Source organism: Benincasa hispida, chromosome 12 (assembly GCF_009727055.1).
Source record: "Benincasa hispida cultivar B227 chromosome 12, ASM972705v1, whole genome shotgun sequence".
NCBI classification, from domain to species: Eukaryota; Viridiplantae; Streptophyta; class Magnoliopsida; order Cucurbitales; family Cucurbitaceae; genus Benincasa; species Benincasa hispida.
In genome coordinates, this window is record NC_052360.1 from 27,210,044 (window position 1) to 27,222,563 (window position 12,520).

Here is a 12,520-nt window from a genome sequence, read left to right on the forward strand (position 1 = left end):
ACCTATATAAATACATTTAAAAAATAACAAAAATCTCAAAAGAACAAACAACATGAGAGATGATATCATTAAAAAAAATTGGTATCATAGATGATGAACACATAAGCTAAGGTTGTTCCAAAGAAAAGAAGGCAAAAAAAAGAAAAAAAAATTAAACAGACGAAAGTTTCTTAAGAAAGTGGGTTAGGAAAAATGAGTGATAATGGAGATTGAAAATGAGAAAAAGGAATGATTTTTAAAAGAGAAAAACAGCAGCAGAAACAGAAAGCAAAAGGAGATTTAAACAAGAAGTAATTCTGTTTGGAAAATGGAACCAAAAACCAAATTCTTTTCTTCCTAAAAGCCAAAATACCTCTTCTGAGAATACGAAGCTCTTCCATTTCCATCAAAACAATCCTCCATTACCCATAACTCCTATCCACCTGTTCTTTCCTTTTCCTACATTCAATTTCAAAAGGGTCTCTCTAATTTCCATTTTTTGCTTCAGAAATCCCTGAATTTATGCCCCATTCATAGACATACCACACTTCCATTTTGATCGATGTGATGTAGATTAGTGGAATTTGGGGTGGAGCCAAATGCACCCATATAATCGGCTGCCGAGCAGTGGCCACTCAACTCCGTCACCGCCGCCGTCGCCTCTCCGCTCCCCTCGGCTGAGGCACTCTCGGTCCAAGGGCGGCCGCTTCACTCAAGCTCAGCAACCGGGCCGGACTTTTCCCCAGCGACTCGCCTGGTTAATCCTCTCCGTTTTACTTCGTCGCCAAGGGATCTTCCTTTTCGCCCCTTTAATCTACATCTCCGGTATGCTTCTTTATATGGGCACTGTCTCTTTCGATGTTGTTCCAGTTATCAAGCATCGCCCTGCTCCTGGCTCTGTTTATCGAAGTCCGCAACTCCTTGCCAAGCTTCGCCCTGAGATGGATGCTGATAACACTTCCACTGATGCGGTTCGTATTTGATTCTCTTGTTGGGTGATGGGTTTCTTGATGTGGGGTTGATTTGTTTTTGCTCAGTTTTTATTGGATTAATCGGAATCGCGACGTGGGTGTTTTGTTTTCTTGTTGCTTCTCTCCTTTTCTGAGTAGTTGTGTTAAGGAATTTTGTGACATTTTAGATTTGAATTTGATTGGTTTCTTGGGATTTGTTGATTTGGCTCCCGTGAGCTTCTGCTCCAATGGATTTGGTATCGTTTCTTGATCTACTCTTTATAGTTTGAACTTTTAAATAGTTACTCTTTTGCTGGATATTGCCTACTGACGAATTGGTAATGTGTACTTGCCGATTGCAATGAGTAAGGCTCAAGATTTGAATTCTTTTGCTTCGTTTCCTTTCTTTTTATGGCAAAGAAATTCGTTCTTTATTGAGATCGTCTCATCTTCTTTCTTGGGCCAGAAACTTCAAATGTGATTATTCAGTGGGAGGGACTTTGTTGATGTGAGATAGACGAGTAACTCTCATTTCTTACATATTTCTATCCCTCTGATTTAAATTTAGCCGGGTTGGATTTTGATTTCAAACAACTATCTGTTGGAAGCTTATCGCTTATGAGTCTATTTTGGGCTGTTATGGATTGACTGGAAAGTATGAAATGACTGCATCACATTGTCGAGAGATTAGGTCGAGTTTTAATGTACATGGTATTTGAGCGGGAAAAAGGAAACTATGCTTCTGTTCTTTCTTACAGATATGCAGGATGGGACTGAGAGCTGTTTTCTTCAACATAGATGAACAGAAGTATAAAATCTATCTTCTATTGATAAAAGTCCGATAAGAAAATTGGTTATTGGTCTGAAATCTATCGAACTACAGGATATTTTGTGAAAGGGTTCAAATTTTCAAAAAGAGAGTTACTTTGGAAATGTGTATACTTGGCTTTTCTGTGGGTCTCATCACCTATGGTTGGCGTGCATTTAAAGAAATTCTTTAATTCCTTTCATCTACATACACATGCGCCTTTGGTTCTTCTGAAGAGTGTTACCTTTGGAAATTTATGTTTTATGCATTTCTTCCTTGAAATTTTGGGCGATTCTATGAGCCGATGTGTTTTCTCTATTAAGATGTTATGAAATGAATTTTATATGTCAATGTCTTTTCTGCATTTCTCGTTAACATTAAATACCCAAAATAACTGCAGATATCAACAATATGGAAACACTCATATAAAGGTGGTCAGTGGAAACCATGTATCAACAATTCCTTAGGAGGTAAAGGACCGGTCAATAATGTTAATTATGGAAATCACGTTTTCTTACTATTTATGTTTCTTGTATATGTTTATTTCTAAAATACAACACTTCAGGAGGTGGGAGAGGCAGACCTTTCAATGATTTTATTGTATTTCGAGAAAATCCCATTTTCTATTCTATTTTAATTCTGGAAAATAACTTTATGCCAAAGGTGCTCAGTTTCTATCCTTGAGGTTAGCCCCAAAGCTACTTTGAGAGGTGGCGGCATCTGTGAATCCATTCTGAGTTCCTCTTCCTTCCATAGATAATTGATGATACTGTTAGAATGTTACAAAGTTACTCTGCTATTGCAGTATTGATGCATTTTCTGCTATCCAAAACCAAAAAAAAAAAAATAAAAAAAAAATAAAAAAATTATGCATTTTTTGCTCATGGCCCTGCTCAAACTTTGTCCTTTTACCATCCATTGTGATTATTTATTATGATTACTGTACTTTGTCTTCAAGTGATCATTGCAGATAATTTTAGATGAGAGATTGCTTATTATTCAGATGATATGCTTGTTTAAAACACCGAATAGTTCTTTAACTCTGTCTTAACTGAATTACTTGTTAGATGTGTGTTACTGCTCTTGTAATACCCTATCTTGTACAGATTTGTTGCATTTTTTTAAAAATAAAGTTTTAACTTGCCCTATTCTTTTTAATACCTGCTATTTGTTTTAGTTCAAACTTCTGTTTCATTAATTCTCTTTACAATCTCGTGTCTGATTTTCTTTTATTTTTTTTATAGGCCTACCCGAGTCAAATGGGTATATTTATGTTGAGGCAAATGGTGGTCTAAATCAGCAGAGAACATCAGTTGGTTTCTTTTACCTCTTCTTTAATTTCTTACTTTTTCCTTAAATCACCTACTACTCAACCCTGTGAAAGAAACTTGTATCTAGGAAATAGCTTTCTCTGTAACGGTGCTTTTTCTCATTCTATGTTGTTGCTGTTACCTATGTATTCTAGATATGCAATGCAGTTGCTGTGGCTGGTTATCTTAATGCAACACTTGTAATCCCTAATTTTCATTTCCACAGCATTTGGAGAGATCCTAGGTTTGTCCACATTATACTTTATACTACAAATCTTTCTGTCAATCACATTGAAATTGATTGTTTGGATATAAGGACTTTGTCGCTAATCACTAAAGAATTTTGAAGTTCACGCTTCAACTTTGGTGAAACTAATTGTGTACTGTGTTATGTACCTACCTATTTACATTAGGTGTTAAGATGAGCACTTCTATGCAGATGATGTTTGAAAATTGCCCTTACAAGTGTACTTAATAGTTATAATATTTGTGTATCTTTTCCGTTGGTCATTTCTTTCATTCATACTGGTTTCTCTTCATGCAATAACTTTGTAATGCTTTTGTCCTTTTGAATGACACTGAGGTTTCTTTAACCATATTTTATGTTTTCTTTCATTATGTTATTTAGGAAGAGAGGAAGAAATGTGGATAAGTATGCATTTAGGTTGCAATTGATGTTGTTTTGCAAGTTACAATATGAATTTCACAGGTTTTATATGGCATTATTTATTATCGATTATTTTCATCCATTTTGTGTTAGATTCCTAGTTAATTGGTACCATATATAATAACTAGTGCTGGGGCTAGTACTACTTGCTTCCACTCAGTTGTACTACTTGTATGTTACCGTATAAATAAATTTGCAGCTTCCTTTCTTCTGTATGGTTAAATCTAAAATAGGAAGAGGCACAGCCATTTGGTTCAGTGAAAGCCTACTTTCAAGAATAATTGGAAGAGGCAAAGTGGTTATGACGAATATCTCTGTCATTGCTAATTTTGGCTTTCTGTTGATCTCGAAACAGGCTTGTAGTGCATTGATCTGCACAATGCTCCTTCTTTCAAGGCTAATTTATTTAACGTTGGATTTTCTTTTTCAGCAAGTTCAGCGAAATATATGACGAGGAATATTTTATCAAGACCTTAGAGAATGATGTACGCATTGTAAACAAGATTCCGGATTACATTATGGAACGCTTTGACCACAACATGACTAATGTCTACAACTTCAGAATAAAGGCATGGTCGTCCATTCAGTATTACAGGGATACGGTGCTTCCAAGATTACTTGAAGAACTGTGAGTGTTTCCTGTTCTAACTATTAGCTTGTGGTTTCTTGACAATCACAGACTTGCATGGTTAAATGTTTGTGGAAGATTCCCACATCACATTTTCTGTATGATCTTCCCATGCTTTAAGTTGAGTTCTTAAAATAGCAATTAACTTGAAAAAAGATCCTTTAAGTGTGCTTCAGAACAATAAAGAATATCAGCGTCATTTGTAGAATTAAGTGCACAATAATGTAAGAGAACTGTTAGAACTTGGAAGGGCTTAACAATGGAACAACCTATGGACCAGGAGACGAGGGGACTCCTGCCCAAAAGCTACGAAGCATAGCAAGGGAGGAACCAAAGTAGGAAGAGCCTTCCATTTACGAATAATCATCAGAAGACTATACCACAAATTCTCGAATGATTGATTGGAACACTACCAGGAAGAAGTGCGTTGTATGCTATTACAAGAAAAGAAAAAAAGTCAAATGTGTGATTTCGCTTCAAAGGTTCTTTGATTTATTCTTCTAGGGGAGCCAAAGGAGAGCTCCAGACACACAATTCTACAAGGTCTTAGCCTTCCCCCTAAAGCTCCAGCCCACAAGGGCTACACACTTATAGGCAAGCATATCAATCAACCAATTTCTTTACGGACGAAGGACCACCCTTTGTGAGCAAAGGAACAATGAAGGAAGATGTGGTCCAAAGTTTCCACCTCCTTGTAACATAATCAACAAGAATGAGGAAGGCTCAAGTTCCATTGGAGCTTCTCATGAGTGTAGAGGTTTCTGTAAGCCAGCAACAAAAACTATCTCTTCTCTCCGAAATCTTCAACCTCCAAACAAGTTTAACCAAGCGCAAGAATTTCTTGTTTCAAAAAAAGTAAAACCTCTCTTTGCATAATGTACATCCAAATTACAGTGGAACTTCTCATGAATGTAGAGGCTTCTGCAAGCAAGCAACAAAAACATCCCATCTCTTGAACCTCGAAATAAGTTTTACCAAGTGTGAGAATTTCTTTTTTAATAAAATTTAAAACCTCTTTATGCATAATGTACATCCAATTTACGTTGTCATTATGAATCTATGATCCTTTGCAAATGAATTATGGCTAAAAGTTCAAAATTTGTGGATATGCGCTGATACAATGATTTGACAAGATTAGGAACATTTAGAAAAAGATTGTGGTGCGTCCTTGTGAATGTGTCTTGGAGTGTATAGGTTTAATTTTACCCTTATGGTACTCTACAAATGAAGGGTTTCATTCATTTTCCTGTACAATTTTGCTAATTGGAGAACTTTTTCTATAGTTCCTTTGCTTTGACAGTGAGTTGTGAACAACTAGGCTTCTTTACCTTTCTCTCTCCTATTCAATATAAACTTTTCTTCTCGTCTTATTCACTTGTCAACTATTAATATTAGTATTATTATTTTATCATTTTTAAAAAACTTGAGGTTCAACACAATCTTCTCAGCCAGTGGCTCCATGCATTATCCCTGAAGCCCTAATTGGTTTTTGCATATCTACTATGGATGAACATAAACTATATCTCATGAATTTTTGGCCCTGTTTGATAAGCATTTGGTTTTTGAAAATTGTATTTGTTTTCTCACTATATTTTTTGCCATGATTTTCATATTTCTTAAGAAAACGTTCGAGTCCATAGCCAAATTTAAAAACAAAAACAAAATTTCAACAATTTTTTTCTTAGTTTTCAATACTTAGGCTTGAATTTTTTTTCTTGTTTTATTGAGAAACAAGAGAGTATCATTCAAACAGCAAAAACTTGGCTCAGGTTTGGAGATTCCCTCAGAAATTAGACAACAAAACAAAGAAATCCATAGGTGGAAATAGTGTTTGTATTTTCAAAAAACCAAAAACCAAATGCTAATGGGGTTTTAATTTGCTTGATATCCTTGCTGTGAATATTTTGATCTTAATTATTGGAATGATTTGGGGTTTACTCGTTACAGGGTTATAAGAATTTCACCTTTTGCAAATCGATTGTCATTTGATGCTCCTCCTGCTGTTCAACGGCTTCGATGTTTAGCAAATTATAAAGCGTTGAGATTCTCTAATCCCATATTATCCTTGGGAGAGATTTTGGTTGCTAGGATGAGAGAACGCAGTGCCAGTAATGGTGGCAAGTATATTTCTGTACATCTTCGCTTTGAGGAGGTATCTTTTAAAAAGTTGAATATATTTTGATCCCTATAAATGAGTTAATGAAAACCTGAGTATTTTGGTTTTGTGACCTTCTCCTGCTTAGTGCCAGTAATGGTGGCAAGTATATTTCTGTACATCTTCGCTTTGAGGAGGTGTCTTTTAAAAACTTGAATATATTTTGATCCCTATAAATGAGTTAATAAAAACCTGAGTATTTTGGTTTGCCAGGATATGGTTGCATTCTCATGTTGTATTTTTGATGGTGGACATAAAGAGATGGAAGACATGAAAGCAGCCAGAGAAAAAGGATGGAAAGGGAAATTCACAAAACCGGGCAGAGTTATACGTCCTGGTGCCATCAGGATTAATGGAAAATGCCCGATGACTCCTTTAGAGGTGCTTTCTGTTTCTACTTTTGCGTTGTACCAGTTATACTTAATGGTGCATCAATCGCACTTCCCACTTTATCTGTTCATTGTAGGATCAGATGTCTTGTCTATGCATCTAATTCTTGTATTGAACAGGTTGGTTTGATGCTTAGGGGAATGGGATTTGATAATAGCACATTTATTTATTTGGCATCGGGAAAGATATACGATGGTGAGAGAAATATGGCTCCGCTCTTGGAGATGTTTCCAAATCTGCTTACAAAGGAAATGCTGGCATCACCTGAAGAACTTTCTCCATTCAAGGTTTTGGGATTTCGAATTCTCAGCTATTTCTCTTATGTTTGTAATTTGATTGGAGATCTGCTTTATCTGTTTTTTATTGACGCTAGTTTTGTTTTCAGAATTTTTCTTCTAGGATGGCTGCTATAGATTATACTGTTTGCCTCCACAGTGAGGTGTTCGTGACAACACAGGGTGGCAACTTCCCTCATTTTCTGATGGGCCATAGAAGATACTTGTACGGTGGACACTCCAAAACTATCAGGCCAGACAAGCGGAAGTTAGCATTACTTTTTGATAACCCTACCATTGGGTATGTGTTACCCATTATTCATTAGTCTATGTCGGATTAGCATATCTTTTTTAATCTGAGGCTTCTTGTATATGCTGAACTAAGGTTAAGTTACAAAATATCAAGAGGCCCGAAAAACATATTAGAACTGGCCTAGAATGGGAGTTTTAGGAAAATCTTTCGGTTGGATAAAATCACAGAAGTCTTAAAAACTCCTTTGGCCTACATAATAAGCTGATAATTGCAAGACCCAGGAAATTAAAGTCTAACGTTATCCCTCAGTTCCTCCCAAGATCTTTGAAAGCCTCTTAGAGTTCTACAATTTCTCTCAAGCCAAATAGCCTGTACAACCGCAAAAAACCAAGCATTTTAAAGGACTTTGCCCTTATCTCAAAAGGAGGATTCAAGAGGACTTTCTGAAATGCAAATATTCCAAAACTACTCGATTAAAACTAAGGCAAAGATTATCTTGTTAGGGACTTGTGAGAATTTTTTCATCTTTGTTTAGTGGACCATGAACAACTTGTACAAGAAAAGATGAAAGAATACAAGGGCAACAAAACTGTACAAAATGGTGCCTAATGGTACCTATAGAATAATTACAAAAGATCTTTGAAATTGAAGTTAATAAAGAAATATAAAATTTAATGATCGACCAAATGTCACTTAGAAATCTCTCCAACCCTCTAAACACTCCGTTGTTTTGTTCATCCCAAAGGTTTTGCAAGATAGCAGACCCTAACAAGCCATAAAACCGACCCTTTTTGCAAAAAGATGGATGGAGGAGGAACTCTCCTATCACATCACTAGTATCCCTATCCTAGCAAACAAGAAGCCAAACATCTGAAAGAAATGATTCCATGCATATGTCAAAAATCGCATCTCCACATAATGTGATCTAGGTGATCCTCCACCTTCAAACGAATAAGAAGACGATTCTCATAGACTATTAGTCTGCAAGCTATGATAGAAAGAATGTTTACTCCCCCATCCTTGTGGCACACACAAATGCACCTACGATAATTTGGATTAAGGTAGGGGTGCCTTTCTTTAAACTCTCTACTTTGTTGGTCCTTTTCAAGTACCCAACAAGATAAAGAATTTCATTTTCACTATTTTGAGGGCTAAAGATTTCAAAACATTTGCTATTGATAGAGGGAATAGCATATATGCCCTTAGGAAGATGATAAAGGAAATACCTACATGAACATGGCTCAAAACCAAATGCAACCAGGTTCTTGTTTCACGTCTTGAAGGAGAAATGGTCGGAGTCAGCAATGATCAGAAAGGGAGTAGCTCCTTTAGAAATTTCCCTATCATTTATTTATCATCTTCTTAAGCCAGTTCAAAAGGGGTAGGCAGTCTCAATGCTGCGATGTTCTTTAGGGATTGACATAGCTCCTTCAGAAATTTCCCCATCATTCAGCATCTTTCAGATGAGATTCTCTCCCACAAGTGCTCCTAAGATAGATTTTGTCTTCTCCATGTGTTGAGTGGTACCTTCCTCGGGAAAAAAGATGTTCTGAGACAATGTTTTATGAACTTGGATTCAACTTGGTGCTCCACCAATCCTGCCAACTGATGCTATGAATGCTATGATTTTATGCTGACACGGCAATTTCTCGGAGGAAATCTCTTTTGCCATTTACCAGCTACATTCTTTTAGCAATGATTATCTAGGACACCTTCCGAGGTTATAGCAACAGAAACTGTCAACATCGATGAGATCCTTTTCATCAAATTCTTCGCACTAGAATTCCCTCTTAGTTCTTGTTCTTTTAGGCAGGGGAAAGAAGTTTGGAATGATGACGGGATATCATATAATGCCATATAGTACAAGTGTGGTTCTGCTTCAATCAAGGACTAACAAGCGTCCACTGCTCTTTATCCACAAGGTCTCCTTAGAGAGGCTACATTTGGTCATCCCCAGGAGTTTAATCCAACTATTTAAGATGCACTTTCCTGTAACACGATGCATAACCTCAGCCACCGTTATGAGTTCTTGGTCCAATGGACTCCCACAATGTTTAAACATTATTTTTGTCTAAATATATACTATAGTCCTTAATGGTTGGGTCCGTTTTCTATTCTGTACCTATTGTTTAAAAAGTTTCAATTTTGTCTCACAATTTTCAATCATCCTCTTTCTGTTTGGATGTTAAAACTAGTTGATAAATTTACATAGCAAAGCATGATACTTCATTGAGTTGTCAGAAATTTAGGAGTTAGGCTACCAAGAAGAAGGAAAGTTTCTAATTCCTCTACATTTTTAAGAACTTGGCAAAAATTTAGATTTTTTCTCTCTTTGGGTGCCCTTTCTTTATTTAAATTTTTGCCCAATCATACACATCATGCCATTTAAGTCTTTATCAACCAATTTTAACATTCATCAGTGAAAAGGGTATGAAAAATGTTAAAATGTAAGAGATTAACATGAAACTTTTTATAAATTAGGGAATAAATTGGAAAAACACCACCCTTGAGGGGCTGAAGCATAGCCATTATGTTTTTGGTCCAGAAGCTGTGCAAATAGGTCGATTTTCCTCATCTGAATTCAAAAGAGACACTTGTGTTACCGTATTTTTGCAAGTATCTTGAGTATATCAAGTTCGTAAACCCTTGGTGGATGAGGTTTAGGATTCTTTCCTCCAGCCATAGACCTAATGATAACCAGCTGTTGGAATGAATGACAATGGGTATAGTGTGGTTTCTTATTGAATAGCTTGAGAAGCTGGAATCTTCCTGTAGGTTTTCCATTCAAACATCTATTAGAAATTGAAGGTAACAGCACTCTAGTATTTGAAATGAAGCCATAAAAAGTGTAGCTCTACAAGTATTCTCCCTTTATTCTGCTCATTCTTCTGAACTCGTGGTGTCAATGCGAATGCTTGTCCAACTTAAGTCAATTACTCTCTCCCCAGTTACATGCACAATCCTCTCTTCATCCTTTTGAATACGTAAATCGAACCTGAGAGTTTCTAGATGTGTGGTAGTACTTTCCAATCCAAGATCTTCATTTGCAACCTAATAATTTCTCAACTTGACAAAGTCAATTTGATTGTATGCTTGCTTCAGATCAATTTGATGATCAAATAATTGTTTAGTTCTGTTCTTCTTTAGTTCACATAGTGTTTGGGCTGCAGAATATTGTGTTCAAAATCTTTCTTGTTAACAAGCCCTTGGATTAGAGTTGATAATGATTTACGAAGGAAACCTCATATTCCAATGGTATGAATTATATCTCTCTTTTCTGAAATATGATTGAGATAGAGACAGAGGGAGGGAGAGCTGTCATTCTTGAAGAAAGCTAATGTCATGATATTTTAAAGCATAAACATGATGCATTACTTGCCTCTGGTATCTTTCCAAATGCTGCTTTCAAGTACATCTGCTTTACTATCTTTTCCTCTTTTTTCTCCCAGATGGAAAAATTTCAAGAGACAAATGTTGAACATGCGGAGTCATAGCGATTCCAAGGGATTTGAGCTGAAAAGGCCAAACGACTCAATATACACCTTCCCTTGTCCAGATTGCATGTGCTTTACCAACAAATCAAATGATACGAAATTGTCATTAGCCCCTTGATTTTCAGAGTGGGAACTTGATGGCTGTATACCCTTGGAAATATAATCTTGCCAACACAGATTGCTGCTAACCCTCCATTTTCTTTTGTAATTCTTTCATTTTTTCCCTTTCGACACGGCGAGAGGGCACACCCTGATTCGGGATCTTCAAGGATTTGTAGTAGGGGGTCACATTGGTCTGGATCTTCCTGGGGAAAAAAAAACAAAAATAGGATTGTGTGAAGAGTTGCATCTTTTTGGTATTTGATGCACCTAAGATTTGGGATGACCACAGTTTTATATTGGTTGAGAGCGTTTAGGCATTATTTTTGTTTTACTACATTTGAAACTGCAGCTGCTGTATCTAACAAGCTGTAGGAAACGCTTCTGTCCTCTTGGTTTCTCAGATTTTTGTGATAGGTTTTTAGGTAGAGTGCAGATGAATACTGTAGAAGTGTGAGTGTAGTTTTGTTAGATATCAATCATATTCTTTTTTCCTTTTTTTTTTATACTATTATTTCCATTTAGTATCATTCCCTTTTCCTTTCATGTTTTTCATATCTCTGTTATAAGTTGTAACAACAAATCCATGTAAAGGTGTAAAAGACCTTTCCATGTTTCTATTGCTTATTGATGTTCTCCATAGTCTTTCAAAATACTGTGTCGGACAATCAAATGCGCGTAGTTACTAAAGTTTTCATCTTTGGTTTGAATTTGCTCTATATATTTTCAAACTGACCTTTTTCTTTTGTTAGCATCTTCGAGTTGTCTATATTTCTTTTGCAAACTTTTGAACAGTTCAAAAAAAAAAGGGAAAAAAAATGCTACCATAGCCAGACTATTTGCATGTGAATGATCAAAAATGTTTTTTCAACGCTTATTTGCAATAAATTGTACCAAAGTTAGGTAATATTGTTGGGAATTGGATTCAGTGCTCATATAGGGTCCGTTTGATAATGTTTCCATTTTTGTTTTCTGTTTCCGTTTCTCATTTTTAAGAAATTGACTTGTTTGATAATCATTCTTGTTTTTTGTTCCTAAAATTTATCAAAATAAATATTTGATAATTATATTTTATATTTTAATGTATGCTATAAATCTTTTTGTTTTATATAATTAGATTATATTTAAATTATAAAAGATGGAAAAAAATGTAAGGGAAAAAAATATAAGAAACGAGAAAAAATAAATAGTTATCAAATAAGTTTACGTTTTTTTTTTTTTTTAAAGAAATAGGAACAGTTATTAAATATATTCATGTTTTTTATTTAAAAAAAAAAAAGAAAACAAAAATCAGAAAACATGAAACGATAATGTTATCATACGGACTCATAATTGTTCAAAAGTTTTTATTAATACTTATTTCTCGCTTACAGTTGGATCAATAGTTTGCACTAACATGGATGTTACTTGGAACGAATTATTAGTATTTCTTCATTTCTTGAGGAAAAAGTCGGCTATTTTAAAATATTTTATAGAGGCACTGGATTGATAATAATTTCTTTCTATTTTATT

General features: G+C 35.4%; 1 protein-coding gene across 1 annotated transcript; it reads left to right on the forward strand.

Annotated features, from left to right (window-relative positions):
- Positions 1-259: 259 nt before the first annotated feature.
- Positions 260-11,661, forward strand: LOC120067176 (protein ESMERALDA 1). The gene is made up of 10 exons (XM_039018650.1): positions 260-950; positions 2,138-2,207; positions 2,982-3,049; positions 3,203-3,291; positions 4,145-4,342; positions 6,290-6,494; positions 6,711-6,878; positions 7,007-7,174; positions 7,273-7,463; positions 10,865-11,661. Exons 1-10 carry the CDS (start codon positions 579-581, stop codon positions 11,025-11,027), a joined length of 1,692 nt encoding a protein of 563 aa, XP_038874578.1. The 5' UTR covers positions 260-578; the 3' UTR covers positions 11,028-11,661.
- Positions 11,662-12,520: the final 859 nt, after the last annotated feature.

Coding starts and splice junctions, on each gene's coding strand:
- LOC120067176 (XM_039018650.1), top strand. CDS start 579: ATGCACCCATATAATCGGCTGCCGAGCAGTGGCCACTCAACTCCGTCA. Junction 4,343..6,289: donor CCAAGATTACTTGAAGAACT/GTGAGTGTTTCC, acceptor TACTCGTTACAG/GGTTATAAGAATTTCACCTT. Junction 7,464..10,864: donor TTTGATAACCCTACCATTGG/GTATGTGTTACC, acceptor TTTTTCTCCCAG/ATGGAAAAATTTCAAGAGAC.